Raw genomic sequence first — 16,377 nt, forward strand, 5'->3', positions numbered from 1 at the left:
TGAAATTTCCAGAAAGATGACAAAAGTATGTTGAAAATTGTAATTTTTCCTGCTTTATCTACTATAGAAGTTTTCTCCATTTGTTAACAAACAGAAGCAATGGATGCTTGATATGCACCTAAGCTCTGTTAAGCAACCCTTTAAGTAGTTTTGCTGTTGTGCTTAATGCTTGTTGTTAATTAACACTTTTCTCTACTGTGGAAAAAAGAAAAACAGCACAACAAAACAACATACTATTTACTGGCATTTTCTTTCATTTTCAACTGCACTTTTTTCTTTGTTTGCTTGAGCAAAATGTGACTGATGATGCCTATCTTTGCTTGAATGCTGCACTGTGATCTACAGAAATTGCAAAACTGATTTACTTTTTTGGTTTGTTTTTAATGTCCACCAAAAACATGCCAGAGCACATAAAATCAAATGTAGGATTTGGTCTAAAGAGCTCAGAAGGAGAGTGCACAGGTGCTGCTTGCTGACCATGCAGTATAGTATATTTAAACTCAAGCCTGTTTTAAGTGATACTTTTATAAACCAGAACCTTTGAAAAGTAGAATTGTCTTTAAAACAACCACATGGCTCTCTATAATAAACTGTGGTAGGGCTCAGTACTTTTATTAGGTAATTAAACATTTGCTGTGTTGAGAGAAATGCTTTTGGAACACACGCCTGAATTTATAACAAAATTCATTCTGTGTTTCTGCCATGTGGAAAGGGGGCACATCTGGGAGTGGGTGGGAGAATGTGAAGAGAAGCTTTTCCAATTCATTTAAAAGGAGTTTGAAGTTTATTTTGTGACTGTAGTGTTTAGTTCAGCAGGCAGCTCAGCAAGTTCTGAGCTAGACAGGTTTTGCCATTGGTTTACTGAACCTGAAAGAGACACTGATTTATAGGAAGCATGTCTTGCAAGTTCCAATTCTTGGCTTTCCCTAGATACAAGTGTCATAATATGCACTTCTTACTAAATAAGACCACCATCTGCAAACATCTCCCTGTGGAATTTCTTAGGCATCCCAGAGAAAAATATGCTTTTGTGTACATCTTCCTTTAAAATAAAGCTTTATCTCCAGAAGCATCACCTAATCAATTTGCTAAAAACCTGCCCATTCTCTGTAAAATTCATGAAATAGGAAACAAAAATCTGAATAAACGATAACCTGCTGAGGCACTTACGTTCACTGTTGTAAATGAAGCTCTAACTTTGTTTTTTATCTCCACAGACAAACAACAGAAAGGTGAATTTGCCTTAGAGGGCTACACCATCAGAATGAATAATAGCCTTCGGAAGGATGCAAAGAAAGATTGCTGTTTTGAAATCTCCGCTCCTGATAAGCGCATTTATCAGGTTGGACTTTTTTACGTTGACTTGAAATTAAATTGATAAAGCTGTTACAATTCCAGTTACTGAATTAACATTTCAGTAAAACAACTTTCACTGACATCTCAATGAAAAAAGGAAACCTTCACTTGCTTACATTGTATATTCATATATTAGGAAAAAAATCTGATTTAAAATATGTATGTATGTGTTCAAATATTATCTTTCTGGACAAGAGCAAGGAAATCTATCATCTTTATCTATTGGTCATTTCAATGTTAGCATTTTAATATCTATTGTATGGTATGTCTGCATGATTTCTTGGATGAATTAAATAGTAAAAAAAAAGTTAAAATATATATCAGTATTAAATACATATTGTATTGGACATGGCTTTGCAAGGAAAATCTACGTAAAGGCACATATCAGCTGTGCAATTCAGAGATCTATCAGCTAGACGTCAATATGGAATGTAAGTTTAATAAGTTTTAAATATCTGAGATTGCAGTTGAAAGCCAGTTAATTAAGCTGTCAGGTAGTGTGTTGGAGTCTGACAAGAACATTTTTAAGAAAACTGTACCCAGCAGTCTAAAGAAATTCATGGGTGTCTTCTAATTGTCAAGGGCAAATTTTGTTCATCAGTTCTGGCTTTGACATTGATGAAGAGAAGCAGCTTTTTTCTGCACAGCTGCCAGCTGCTGATCAGAGTTTCAAATCCATCATCCTCTCCTTCAATTACGTAAATTTGTCAAAATTAGCTGTACATTATAAGAAGCATCCTTGCAAGAAAAGTACCAGAAGACATGAAAAGAATTACTAATGGTTTCTTGAGGAAGTGACGGGAATGCTACAGTCCCTCTTTTTTATTGCTAATGAAATTGTAGTTGTGTTTTTGTCATTACTGCTGTGGTTATTAATAAATGTTTAATAGTTTGCAGCTGCCTCTCCCAAGGAAGCAGAGGAATGGGTACAGCAAGTCAAATTTGTAATTCAAGGTAAGTCAGGCAGTAGAGCAGTAGCCTTTCTTGCCAGTACTGCTTAGTGGTGTCCGTTAACATACCTGTCACGTTTGTATATCCAGTATTCCCACTTGTCTGAATTTTGAATAGCAAATCCTACTTCTCAATCATGTTGTAGCTTTTACATTACTTTTCTCCTTTTGCAATTTTTTTGCCTTTTGCCAAGAGTAGTACTTAGCTTGAAAGCTCTTCCTTATGAGCACTGTAAGAAAATAAGCAGAATATACTGTAAGCACTATCTCATAGAAGATGAATTGTGTTTTCATTTTGCATAAATTTCTGCTTAGGCATTCTTTTCAAGTAAATATTAACTTTTTCAACTGCTGTTACATAGATATGGAATCTAATACTATTCCTGAGGAGGAGGAAGAGGGATATGACGATGTTGGACAAGTGAGCAGTGAACCAATAGATGATAGCATTTATGAAGAAGTCAAAGGTATTGTTGAGGTTTTTTAACTTTGTGACTTGTGATCATTTTATCTTTCCTGCTTCCTGTTTGATAACTTGGAGTGGCTAAAATTAAGTCAGTAAAATAACCAGATGAATAAGATACTTTCAAGTATTTGGGTGACATTGAAAAAAAGAATCTATCTTTAACCATGTCTGAGTGAGAACGGTTCAGTTTTCTTTATCAGGGGCATCAAAATAGTGCAGAATGTGTAAAAGTGGTCTCAGGGGACTTTTGGCTCATTAACATTCTCTGGTACATAATTTTTTTTAATTGAAAAATTGACTCGCCTTACAGCTTTTTCCACCACCTTGCCCATCATTTTTTTCTTTATTCATTTTGGCATTTGTATTAAGCAAAAGTTTGCTATCACTCCATATGTTATCAGCTGCTGCCTAATACATGATCTTATAATCCTGCAGGAAACCAATGTGTTGATTTGAAAGGGTTCTGGAGATGAACTGTAAATAAAGGCAACATGAGTGTTGACATTGTTTTGTTTTATATCTTCCAGCATGGCAATTATTATAAAGAAACTTTTTACTGGGGACTTTCTGATGGGGTCAGATGATTATGCCTCCAGAGGTCCAAGTGTATCTATTAGATGGCAGAACAAAAGAAGAAAAGCTTGGCAAAAAACTCTTGGAGTTGATTATAGACATTCAAGTATTAGGAGAAAGGTTGTCATTCTTGATTATATTTTAAGACGCTATGAAAAAATCAGTTTTTCAGTTACACTTAATTAATGATATTTTAAAGTTATATGACAATTAATAATCACTTGATGTGCAATAATGTCCTGCATCCCTTGCTGTTTGGATCAGTGCAATTGTCAGCAATCACTTGCGAGGAAAAATTAGTTATCATGTGATGCTGACTAACTTTATGTATCTGTGAGGCTGAATATTCTAACCATTGGAGAAAACAACATTTTATAGTACGCATTGGTTTTCATTTTAACACCATTTCAGTGAACTAAGGGAGCAGAGAATATGAGTGACTGCTGAAAATGATTATCATAAATTTGTAAAATTGTAGCAGCACTCAATTTTTAAGAGTTTTTTTTTTCTTTTTAAACTTCCATTTCCTTCTGAATTGTACCTAGACTACTTCAGCACAGAATACATGTTCTTCTGAAATAGGGTGGATATAAAAACCACATTAGAGGGCTTAATCGTACAGCTAGAGGATATGGCCAAACCTTAATTGCAGTGCTTTTTGGATGCTCAGGCTCATGCAGAAGGTGTTCGTGGATGCTTGCCTGTGCCTTTGTTAAAGAAACTCTAGATGTATCCTGGGATAAATTACTCTTTTTTGAGCTTTACTTATCTTACCTGTTCATTTGAATTTCAAACAGTAAGTAGATCTGGAGCAGTAACATGTACCATATTGGTAGAGAGCCAACAGTTAATATATGCTTTGAGTTCTGTCTTCAGAGAATTGCTGCCTTGGCATGATTCTGCAAGAATTCAGAGTATTTTCACTTATGTCCCATTTTTATGTCAGTTTTCCAGGACCTGTTATCTCCTAGCATGGCTAAGAAATCTGAAATGTAATAGAACAGCTGTCACAAACAAAGGAGAACTCTTCTGTTATTCAAGGAATCTAGTTTCAGTTTTTAGTTAAATCAATTTCTTTCCCCATGATCCATTTTCATGTTATCAAGTTGGGATTATCTTCCTTTGTCTCATGCTTTCTCTGTGTCATTTATTTGAATTGTAAACTTCTCAGGAAGGACCATCTTACCTTGGACAGTGGAGCTCCTAATTTTGGCTGTGATGTGCAGGCATAACTAAGTAAAAATAAAGCACAAGTTTGCAATATATTTTAGATGTTAAAGCATTTTTTTCTCCTCCATAAACATGCTTTAATAGTCCTTTGCTTACATGGCCTTAAAATCTTATGGCTCTGATGCCTTAGAGCAGTCTTTCTTTACTCATAACATATTGAAGAGTATTAGATGAAATGCAGGTTGACAAACCTCACTGGAGTAGGCCGCCTTTGGTTCTTGTATAGCTGTTTGCCTGAACTTGATGGTAAAAGAGCATACTCCACTTTGGTCTCCTCTGCCTTAATTAGGCCTGAGTGGTTGCATTTAATTCCAGTTGGCTGTTCTTTCTGTTTTCCCTGGTAAGTAAATTACTCTTTCTTCCTTTCATGGTCAAAGGGTGGAGCATCATTATTCCTGCTGTTACCTGACTTGGTAATACAGAGCAAATAAGAAATTCTGAATGCCTGTTAAGAGAACAGAAAAAAATTAATTATTTGTATAGCCTGAAAGCTACGCTAAGCTCTGGAATGCAGAAGACAAATATGTTAGCTCCGTGTGAAGAGGGAGAAGAAATTAATCTTCACTTTGGTTTTGTCCTCAAAGCATCTTGATGTTAGAGGCTTCTGATCTCTGTTTCTGCTGATCCACTATCTTTATAAATACTGAATTTCAGGTATGCAGCTCATTGTACTTTGTTATTATTTATTTGGCTCTAATTTGAAATTTCTCAAATAAGTAAAATCTTGTATTTATGTGATTCTCCAGAGTTTTTTTATATCAGTATGTCAGAAGCAAATTTTGCCAGTTCATGATGCATTCCATTTTGTAATATTGGATTTGGTATTGAATGAAGAGTGTTTGGATTAAAAAGAGGGTATGGAAAATTTTGCACAGTTTTGAAAACTGGGAATTTTTGGGAACTATAGCAGTAACCAGAACTGACTGATGCTGTATTCTCTAGCTATCACATTGCTTAGCTATTTTTTTCCCCTGCTTGTTACAGGAGACAGGGTAGCTGAATTTTCCAGACTGAACAGCTTCAAAACAGTGTCCAGAATGGTAACAGTGTATTAGTCTATTAAAAGCATAAATTTCAGTAGAATTCAATTTGGGCTGTCTGCTGGCAGAAGGAGTGGGTTGATAGTTGGAGGGGGTACAAAGAGAACATGGGAAAATTAATCTTTTGATCTGTTATGTCATTTTCTTCTTTAATAGAACATACAAATTCATATTTACCATATAAGCATCATTTTCCTGGTTCTCAGATTTAGTCAGTGTTTCCCTGTGGTTGTTTAGGTACAGTAAAAAAGTGGCAGAACTGCCAAAGATTTCCCAAGTTGTTAGACCTTGCAAGATTCTTCAGGAAAATAAAGCTGCTTTTTTGTTTTCCTTTTTTTAAAGAGAAACATGGAGGGAAAACTTGCTTAAGCAAAATTTAAAATATTGTCAAGAAAGGCCCATTTTTGCTTAATTAGCTATTTATTTTCTACCTTAGTACACTCTCTATATTTTGCAGTCCACAGCTGGATATTATCAGCTGTAACATAAAATAACTTATAAAATTGTAGTATTAAATAACTGTGTGTGTAGAGCTACTTAGACGCATAGTTTCTAGCTTAGTGGTGTTTTAAACAATGGAGTTCTACTTGTCATAAGAGAGAAAAAAGGTGCTGTCATCTGTTAAAGCCCTTGAAGACCAGATTTTTTATTATTAATAACTTGAGGTTTCAGTGACATAATTTTTAAGGGCCTTCAGTATTGTCTTCTATGGTTTCACATCTGTATGAAGCACATGCTCCACGTTAAGCTAGTATACCGATCTAGATTTTCAGTCTTGTGTTGTCTTTTTTCTTATGTTCTCTTTCTGCTCACAAACTCGCATTATATCAGTAGTTTTCACAGTGTATAGTTTCCATTAAAACATTTCTAAATATAAGGTTTGATTCTTACTTTGGTGGTGCTTAATTGGTGCATGGAGATAAGGAGCTACCCTTACAGAATAGGTAAGATTGGAGCTGCTGAAGCCATATGATGCGACACAAGACTGGCATTGTTGGCTTTGTGATATCTCTTGCCAGCCTGTCCATAACCCAGAGAACCTTTGGGTGAGAGAGAGGTAAGGATGGTGAAAATCAGTGCTGTGGTGATCTCTAGTCAGGCAAACTGCTGTGGACGACTAACCCAGCCAATGCAACTTGCATTGGTTCTTAGTTTGCTGTGAATTAAATTTAAGTATTGATTCAATATCTGATTGGGCCAAGGATCATGGGAATGGAAAGCTTGCTTTTGTCTTTTGTTCCCTGCTGTCAATCCTCTGCCAAACAGTTTGCTCAGCCCCAGATATCTGGCCAATAATTCTCTTTTGCAGTGTAGGTGGAAGCATAGTTAGGGAAACTGTAACTAAGGCAGAGCTCAGGGAAAGGTACGAAATGTCATAAGTTTTATGCAATAAGAAGTGTGCTATGCAACGAAACACTTTTAATTTTGTTTACTTATTTTAAACAAAGCGTTTTAAATAGTTTTAAAATTATATTGATGTTGTTTCAGAACTTATTTCTGACATTAAGTATGGAGGTAGGGAACCATCATCCTGTCTCTGTCTTATTGTAGACTCCTTAAGCAGCTTTTTTCCTTTCATTTTTTCTAACAGTTAACCTCTGCAGTTGAGCAGCATAATTCAATACCATCCTTATTATCTCTTGTTGTTGGGTTGCTTGAGCCTTGAAGAAGCAAATTGTTTTTATGATGATGTACCCCTTTCATGAGCATGGAGGGGGGGAAGAAAAAAGTGATCTCTGATTTACCTGTTCTTGGGAAGAAAAAAAGTAATGATTATGTAGTGGAGTTTGAGTGTAAGTTGGATCTGTCACTCATGAACACCAACTCAGCAAATATTTGTGTTCTTGAAATGTAGTGCCAGATGTATTGACTCTTAGGCACTAGAAGTGAAGATTTCACAGCACTGTGTTAATGAAAATGCCTTTTTAGGAGACCTTTGCTTATTTTAGAGTTTTCAATATATCGCAATTGGGTATGTGGGCCCAACATAGCATTTGGTGTCAAGCAGTCCCAGGTGTGGATTACAGCTGTATAATCAGTTCCAAAAACCAGTAAGCTAAAATGAAGAAACTGTTAGTTGGTCACAGAATGTTAGGGATTGGAAGGGACCTCGAAAGATCATCTAGTCAAATCCCCCTGCCGGAGCAGGAACACCTAGATGAGGTTACACAGGAAGGTGTCCAGGTGGGTTTTAAATGTCTCCAGAGTAGGAGACTCCACAACTCCCCCGGGCAGCCTGTTCCAGTGCTCTGTTACCCTTACTGAGAATAAATTTCTTCTCATATTTAAGTGGAACCTCCTGTGTTCCAGTTGGTACCCATTGGTCATGGTTAACCAGAGCAGTAGGTTGGAGTCAGCAGAGACACAGGTGATTATGGACTCTGAGAAGTTACTTGTAATCATTGCTGTTAAGTCAATATGTTATATATCCTGGTATATACACCAGATGTAAGAGATCCACATTTCTGAGAACAGTACTAAAGATGAGTTTACAAAGCAATTACTGAAAGTGTTTTGAATACTTTCCTTAAAACATCTTTCAGATTCAAGAACACGGCAAGGGATTTTTTTCTTCTTTTAAAGTAGTGAGGATAAGTCATTCTTCAAAACAATTTTCTCAAAGACTGGAAAACGTGTGCTGTTGAGTTCAGGTATTTATTCTCCTCTCTTTGAACTGCATGCAAGTCTTCATAGTTTTCAGATATTTAACTTCATAGGTTTCAGAGTTTATGAGTGGAGAAAATAGAAGTGACCTTCCTGAAGTTGTAGTCAACTGTTATAATAAATAAAGCTAGTTCATGTTGGAAAGCTGTGTTTGTCAAAGTCTTGAGTTATCGAAGACCAAATTTTATTTCTGTATTTCAGAGTTGAAAAAAAAAAAAAGAAAAACACCCTAATGCCCAATCAGACAACCCCTCAAATAATCCAGGAATAGATTGTTAAAAATGCATTGTCTATTGGCATTTTGAATCTTGTTTACTTAAAATGAGAAGACATAACTTAGTAGTATCTAAAAAGGAAGTATTTTTGATCATGCAGTTTTATGTTTAAAGAACTCATTCACAAACGAATAAGCACACCACTCATTGAAAGGAATTTAGTTACTGAAACAAGGTATTTTATTTCTAGTACCGATCAAGCATTTTATATAATTTTCTGTGGACCAGCACTAAACAACGTTTGTCACTATTGATTTGTCAAACCAATCTGATGTGAACAGTATGTGACAGAAGTTGTTATTAAGAGATAGAATCTTGTCGCAGAAAAGCTCGTCATCCTGGTAAGAAAAAAAAATCACACAATGTAATTTTACTTGTATCATAGTTTTTTCAGCATTGACTCTGTTTCTGACAGCTGGCTTCTTGTTAAATGTGAGCAAAGCTTTGTTTATGCATGCATGTCTTCCATGGGTTATGGACCCAAAGTTCATTCTTTTGAAAGGAAAGTAGTTTGCTTTGGCAGAGCTGTTTTCATCTAATTAAAAAGCAGTACAATATTTCTAATTCAAAGCATTCTGAAGAAATGTCTTGCTATGTGAGGTAGTTTATTAACCATAAATTTGAGGAATCACTGTAGTTTAGCAAGTTCAAAGCAAAATGTCAATTGTATTATGTATATTTATGAAAATAGAAACCTTGGGCTTGCTCTACTGCTTGGGTATAACTGTGATGAATACTATATAGAGAGATCAAGGAACCTTTACTTTTTGAATTTGTGACAAATGACTGCATATCAGGCTATTAAAACCATTAGGTAGAGTTTTTTGAGAAACAAGAGCAACCAGAGGTTATATGGTGCCTCAGGCTATCGCTTCTCAACTTTTCTGATTTCCACGAGGTAGCTATTAAAGAACCATAATTTATACAACTGGATTCTCAAATAAGACCCAGCAAGGTGGGCTTTAAAGGCTGAATTAATCACTCTGTTACTGTAGATACAAATCTCTTATTTGAATTTTTCAGCCTTAAGAAAGGCATCAGCATAAATTCTTCTGTCTGTGTCTTTTCCTCTCAGTGTGCTTTTTATCTGCTATTCACTTTCTTTCCCATTCTCTCCAAAATGGAGAAATTAGCCAAACAAAATACTACTAGTTAAACAGAGCATCGTGAATTTTGCTGGCTGTGTGCATGTATACCTGATTTACTTGTGTGCTACAGTATACTGTTTGCAATGGATGTTGTGTTTAGTTTACACACTGACAAGGAAGGCAACAGATGGAAAAAATGCCTCATTCCGTGTCTTGACTGCTGCTCCCCGGGCTGAGTTGGAGTCTTTGAAAGCAGCAGGTTGGTTGCTTCTTGGAAGGGAAAATGGTCAGCAGGGTGCAGGTCCCAGACCACCCAGTGGACCAGGCAGAGAGGGCAAGATACAGGAGTCTGCTGCGCCCTGGAGTAGAGAGAGGGATGCTCCAGGGAAGTGCAGGAACACAGAGAAGCTTCAGCACTGAAGGGAAGGATGTTTTCCTAAGAAACTGGAAGAGATCGTGGAAAGTTTTTGGCAAGTCAGTGAGATATGAATTAGACAGCAAGGTGGGCGGAAAGTTTTCTTGTCCAGAAAGGAGATGGTTGGTGCAGGGGATATATCTTTTCAGTAGCTTTTCCAAGTCTGCTTATTCCTAACAGATTTTCATTTCCACCACCTAAAACATCTGAATTTGTGTTCTAATGAAAACTAGTTTTAAGGTGTTGGGAACTCTCAGTATCCTTAAGGAAGAGGATTCAGTAGTTCCATCTTTGGATTGTGGAAGGTTTTTGTTTTAGCAGACTGTAACAATTATTCTCTCCTTGAATCTTGAAAGCAACAGTGAGTAAAACTGGGAAATAAAGGAAGGAATCTCATTTTCAAAACAAAGCACTGTCTACAGAAAAGCCTGTGGATCCTAGCATGTCCTTCCTTTATCTCAGAATACACTAACTGAATCTATACTTGCTTCCATACCTGTCTCAAATTTACTTCCTTTGGAGTGAGGCATCTCCATTACTAAATGTTGAACAGTAGTTTCAGATAACGCAATAAACAAAAGCTCAAGGTGGATACGATTTTGTCATAATTTCCTTGTGGGTCATAAGACCCAGGTTCTGGTTAAACTGCTTATCTCACGCCTACCAGTGGTAACTCTTAGAGCGCAACTGGGACTGTGTGGTGTCTCTGGCATGAGAGCTGGATAATCCAAAGCACCAGCTGCGAATGAATTCAAGTAATCTGGGACTCTGGGGGCCCTGGGTTTTTCTGCGTACCACTCCCACAGTGACATGACGGGCTGCCTGAGCAGCAGTTGTCATCTCCTGCGTATGAACTATTTCCAGATCCCTACTGTCGTACCTCATCCCTCTGAGGTGCATCCTGGTATCTGGCATGCTGGGCTAGTAAGATCTGACATCCAGAGTTGCTGGTCCCACACTGGACCTAACATATGAGAATGGAGGAATGGGAGGGCATTTGTAGAAATGAAAGCGAGAATGTTATCCAAAATCTGGTATGTGTAAACAGACTGCTTTGCAGCTAAAATTTTCTGCTGATTTCTGATTTAACCTGATTTTTGGTTACTAGTGAGTAATTACTTTATTTCATCAATTGAGCTGGAGAAAGGATTTAGCATATTTGACATAATTTAATTTGATGGCATGGGCCATAAACAGTGAAAAGAGGCCATGGTGTGGGTTTGTTACTTTTCATGAAAATACCCAACGGGTGAAAGCTGCTGATTTCTTTATTTTGGTCAATGTGCCGTTAATGATCAGCACAGAGAATGCAAAAATGTCTTGGTAGAACATTTTTAAAGGAGTTATAATAAAAGCATCTGGGAGCCAGACTTTCCTTGTGGAAACATGCCAACAACTGTATTGTGTTTCCTTTCACTAAAGTGAGCTATGCTGAAATGCCTTGTCTTCTGTCCTTTCTTTGAGTAAGTTCGTTTCTGGATTCAGACTATAAACTTGAAATCTTTAACCCTGCAGGTTATTAAAGGATATTATATGGTTTAAACAAGATGCTTTCTTTTATGAATTCTATGTATGTAAATATTATGCCAAGTCACATTTGTCACAATTGGAGATATGTAGTTTTCAGAAATGGCTTTTAAATTTAAATCTTGCTGCTGATCAACGAGTATGGGAAATTTTACTTGACATTTACAGACTTTTTTTCTGTGTATGTTATATATTTAAGCCTGAGAAATATAACCCCTGTACAAGGTTGTCAAATAACACTGTAGTACAGTTATACAGTATAGATTAGTTAATTGCATATTTGATTGCTGGATGTATTTACATAGAGAACTATTTATATTTTCTATGTAGATTTTAATAGCCACCACATTTATTTTAGCAAAACATTTTCATAATAAGGTTTATAAAATGTCATGTTGAACACTTAAACTATTTACATAACCAAGAGCTATTACGGGGTTGAGGGAACAAACAAATTTATTTTAGTTACAGTGAATTCACATAAATCTTTATTATGTTTATATATAAGAATGTACTTATGTGCATACCACACGTATTTAGGCAAGCAATCTCGAGTGAAAATTCCTGTGAACCTACAATCCAACCATGGAATCAACTTCAAAATCCTTGTTTGTTTTGTCTCTATGAGCTACTAATTTGCATTCTGTCCAGTCATTGCAACTTGATTTTTAAGAGGGTGAGACAGACAGAGGAGAGAGCTTAATTTGATTAATCATCTAAATAATTATATGAGCATGTAGAAACATTAAACCCCAGAAGCTTTCCTTTACATTGTTGAGGCCTGTTAAGAGCAGTATTTTAAAATATTTGATCCCTTCTTTAAATGTTTAAGTATGGACTTAGGTAGGCTACCTATTGCCCCAATTTTTGTATGCCAAATTTGAGGCTTTAGGAACATTTTCGTAAGTGGAGCCAAAGTTGTACTTTTGTTGGAAGCTAACATTAAACTTTACCTTCAGAGATGCTTCTGTTCAGTTATGAAAGTTGTTATCTAATCTCTTGGTCAAAAAATATAGGTAACATTTTAAAAAGTTCTTAATAAAACTTAAGGAATTTGTAAGGAGCTGGTTTCTGAAGTCACTTAGGAAATTTTTACCTTGTTTGATGGCCCATCAAATAATTTTTTGTTTACAGAGTTTAATATATTCTGACCAGTTCACTGAGCATTTAGGATTAGACAATTCTAAAGGGACTTGATTTCTGAAAACAAATCCCTGAGATGATGACTTTAATTGTAAATACAAAGTGTCTATGAATATAAAAGCAAGAAAAGAATGAATGAGTTTCCAGGAGTGGGTCTCTCTGTAATTTCTTTAGTCTTCATTATAAGTATTGTGTGCATATCCACGATTGAACTTGCTAGTGATGACCTTTATCTTTTCTCTCTTGAGAAGAATTACTATTATCAGGTCTTTCTTCATGAGGAAAGAAAAAGGTCAGTGCAAAACCCATCCCTTATTTCTATGCAGTGCACATTGCATTTTGGCATATTTGTATTGAATTTTATTAATAACAATTAGATCATTTTGTCGAAGAAGTTTTAGTATTCCAAAATTCCTGCTATGTACTCCTGCTTTTCCTGCTTTTCCTGCCTCCTCTCCTCCCAGGCTTGGTATTGGTGTAACTAAGATTTTACATACTTCTATTCCTCCTGACTCTGTCAAACTAGCTAATTTTTTTTCCTTCTTTAACCTTAAATTGACAAACTGCTGGTTCTTCTGTGTCTTTGTTTGTCTAAGGAAAAAAAAAAAAAAAAAGAGAATGTAGAGAGCGCAAAGTTGTTGCTTTTTAAAAAATTAGCGCTTTTAAATTATTTATTGTTTGGAAGACTAGTGCTAGGAACTGAACAACCAAGTCATTCAAAATATGACTGAGGATTTCTTTCTGTTTTGGAAGGAGAGCTCCCAGTACGCACTCCAAGCAGGAAGCTGAGTTCATGAAATCCTAATGTATTCATAACTAAACCCAGGAATTGTCTGTACCTCTATGGATTGTGCAGTTGTCCTGATGAATATATTCTGTTCTGTCGTTCAGGTGACTGAACATGTTTTTCCTTCCATTGTGATACTTTGGTCTGAAAGCCTGAAGGGCCTTGTGAAGCCCTGGCAACAGCAACTTTTCGTATTAACAACCTCTGTGTTTGGTCAATGAACAAAATTTGTGGGGTGTGAAGAGGATATAGCCTGTATATAAATTGCAAATTGGTTGTGATTATAGAATGGGGCATGGGTGGGGAAGCAAGGATACTGGGATGCTTGGTACATGTGAAAGGGAAGGAAATAAAGAGGAAAGGTGCTGAAATATATACAGGTCTCAACAAGTAGGGAACATAAGTAAAGCAAAGCATGCTCTTATGTTTCCTGAAGACATGGTAAAACTATGCACCTGAGAGTGAGAAGATCCACTTTGCAGAATTGTGGGCGACTGTGCCAACAGTGATCAATTTTCTAGTTTGTATGAGAGTAACTGTTTTTTCTCCAAGGACAGAGATCTGTTCTTTGATTGCTTAGTCTTCATGCTTTCTGCCCTAAAATGTTATAAAAAATACTTTCTGCTAGAAAAATATTGTGTTGTTTTCTTCCTCCTCCCAGTAAACGAGTGATAAGTCTTACAGTATCTACCTGCTTTTAAAAACACTCTTTTAAAATCTATTGCCCTTGTATAGTTCATGTAGTTGGATTTGTGTGCAATAATACAGGAGAAATGCACTGTCTTTTTCACAGATGTATTTAGAAAGAGATTGTTTTTTCCTCAAACAGTTCTCCAAACTTACTCATTTCTCTTTACTTCTTCACTCTTATTATTCTTCATAGCAATAGTTATATGATCCAAACAACATTCTTCCTCACCAGACTAAAGAACTGCAACCTTAAAGTGTGTTTTGTATTTGCCTCTAGTGGGACTGGGATTTTTTTGGTTTACTTTACTCTTTAGTTTAGCAAATGCTGTAACTCGAAAATGCTTTCTTTAGAAAGGTAATTAATGTTATATCTGCTTTTTTGTTTTGATTAAGCAAACCAAAACATATACTTAGATTCACTGTGTGGTGTCACAGGAAGGTTGTTTTAAAATATAATGATTTTTCTCCAGAAAACGGCTAAGTGACATTCCAGATCTTCAATATCACTTGCTCTCCTTCTCACCTTCTTTTCCTGCAGCACTGATCTTGAGTTAATTTATAACAAAATCTGCTAATCTTCTCTGTGAGGATGATGAGGTAACTTTTCCAAGGTCTTCTCAATAGGAAGCAGGGCTTTCCTCTTTAGTCGAGATGGCTGGTTTGGTTATTCAGACTGCTTACACAACTGGCAGTATCGGTGGTGCACAGAAGCACCTTTTCAAGAGACTGAGGAAAAAGAAAAAGTGGAATCTCAAGGAATTCAGGAAACCTCCCATCTGGATACTTGGCAAGATCTGGACAAAACTGAGTCATTTGAGCTAATCCTGATCTATAAGTCATTAGCTGCAGCTGTCTAATATGCGAACTATTAAAATGCATGGACCCTTATAAACTGCTGCTGAATACCCTAGTGTGGAGTACCAAAAGAAGTCAAATGCTGTTTCCTAGAAACTTGATCTAACTTTCAGAGTTAGAGCAGGATGTTAGTCTAAGTAATTTCCACTGGTCCCTGCTATTCCGAAGTATTTCATGATTCTAGCTTTTTCACTTTGTACTGCCAGTGCTATTTATTTGAGGCCATTGGGAGGTCAGTACATTGTCAATAGTGATAACAGAATTCTGTTACTGTCTACTGGTCGGACAGGGTGGTGCATATACTCAGCTATTCTCTAGAATTTAAATAATGGTTGTTTTCAAAGAGCTGACTAAAACTTGTGCAAAAAGTGTTAGTTTAGCTGCTAGTATTAATATATTTGAATGAAACCTCTTGCCTCCATCTTGGAATCAGGCTTGGATCACGTGTGTTGGAAGGAATTGGGGTTAGGAATAGGAACAGATTGTCCTCAACTAAAACTAATGCATCTCAGTGTGTGCAATATTTTTCCTTAAAATGTGTTTTTATATTGTTCATAACCGGGAGATCTCTTTTGGTATTCAGTTAGAACACAATTCTGTATTATCTGTTTGCCATTGTATTTCTGAGCATGGTGGTGACCATTTATTCAGATGCAACTTCCACATCATATTTTGCTGTCACCTCATCTGTGTTTGGCCTGTGTCTGGGTGACCTGTTTCTGTCTCTGTCTTCTCTGCTTGTGTTCTGGAAAGTTTTTTCACTCAAGCTTTTCATGCAGAAATACAACTGTTTGAGCTGTTGGGTGGTAACTAGCTGACCCACAGAAGTAGGAATAAAATAAGAATTGTCCTCTATTCTGTCATGGTGAGAAATTCTTACATTTATAGTCTCTTCTCTAAATAGCAACCAGATTGTTTCCCACTTCTTCCACTGTCCTGGAGGCATTTTCATCCTCAAGCCACACACCCCCATACAGTCAGATGAAGCTTTAATAAAATGATAGTCTGTCTCCCCCTCTCTGCCACCTCCCAGACCTCACAGCATGGCTAGAGACGAGCACTTTGAGCAGCCTTTTCCAAGCTGTTTCATTTGTTCACAGAGTGCACTCAGAGTGCTACCGGGAATGCAGGGTGAAATGTCAAGAAGTTGTATGTAAATCTTCCATTAATCTGTCATGCCCAGGAGGAACTGGGGGAAAGGGACAGATCTGTGGGAATATTGGAGGATTATCAAACAAAGCTGGGGTTTTGCTGCTTGGATTTGGAGATTTCTCCCTACAGAATGGGTGGTTCTGGAGTCTCAAAGACGACACCAGAA

The 16,377-nt window shown here is 36.6% G+C and overlaps 1 protein-coding gene across 4 annotated transcripts in view; it reads left to right on the forward strand.

The window, feature by feature from the left end:
- SKAP2 (src kinase associated phosphoprotein 2) overlaps window positions 1–16,377 on the forward strand; it is a 117,763-nt gene that overhangs the window by 77,157 nt on the left and 24,229 nt on the right. For all 4 annotated transcript variants that reach the window (XM_080338871.1, XM_080338870.1, XM_080338872.1 and 1 more), the window contains 3 exons: window positions 1,218–1,342; window positions 2,247–2,310; window positions 2,669–2,773. In XM_080338871.1, the coding sequence (XP_080194997.1) occupies window positions 1,218–1,342; window positions 2,247–2,310; window positions 2,669–2,773 (294 nt within the window). The remainder of the gene's footprint in view (window positions 1–1,217; window positions 1,343–2,246; window positions 2,311–2,668; window positions 2,774–16,377) is intronic.

The sequence above is a fragment of the Nesoenas mayeri genome, assembly GCF_963082525.1.
Source record: "Nesoenas mayeri genome assembly, chromosome: 2".
Taxonomy (NCBI): Eukaryota; Metazoa; Chordata; class Aves; order Columbiformes; family Columbidae; genus Nesoenas; species Nesoenas mayeri.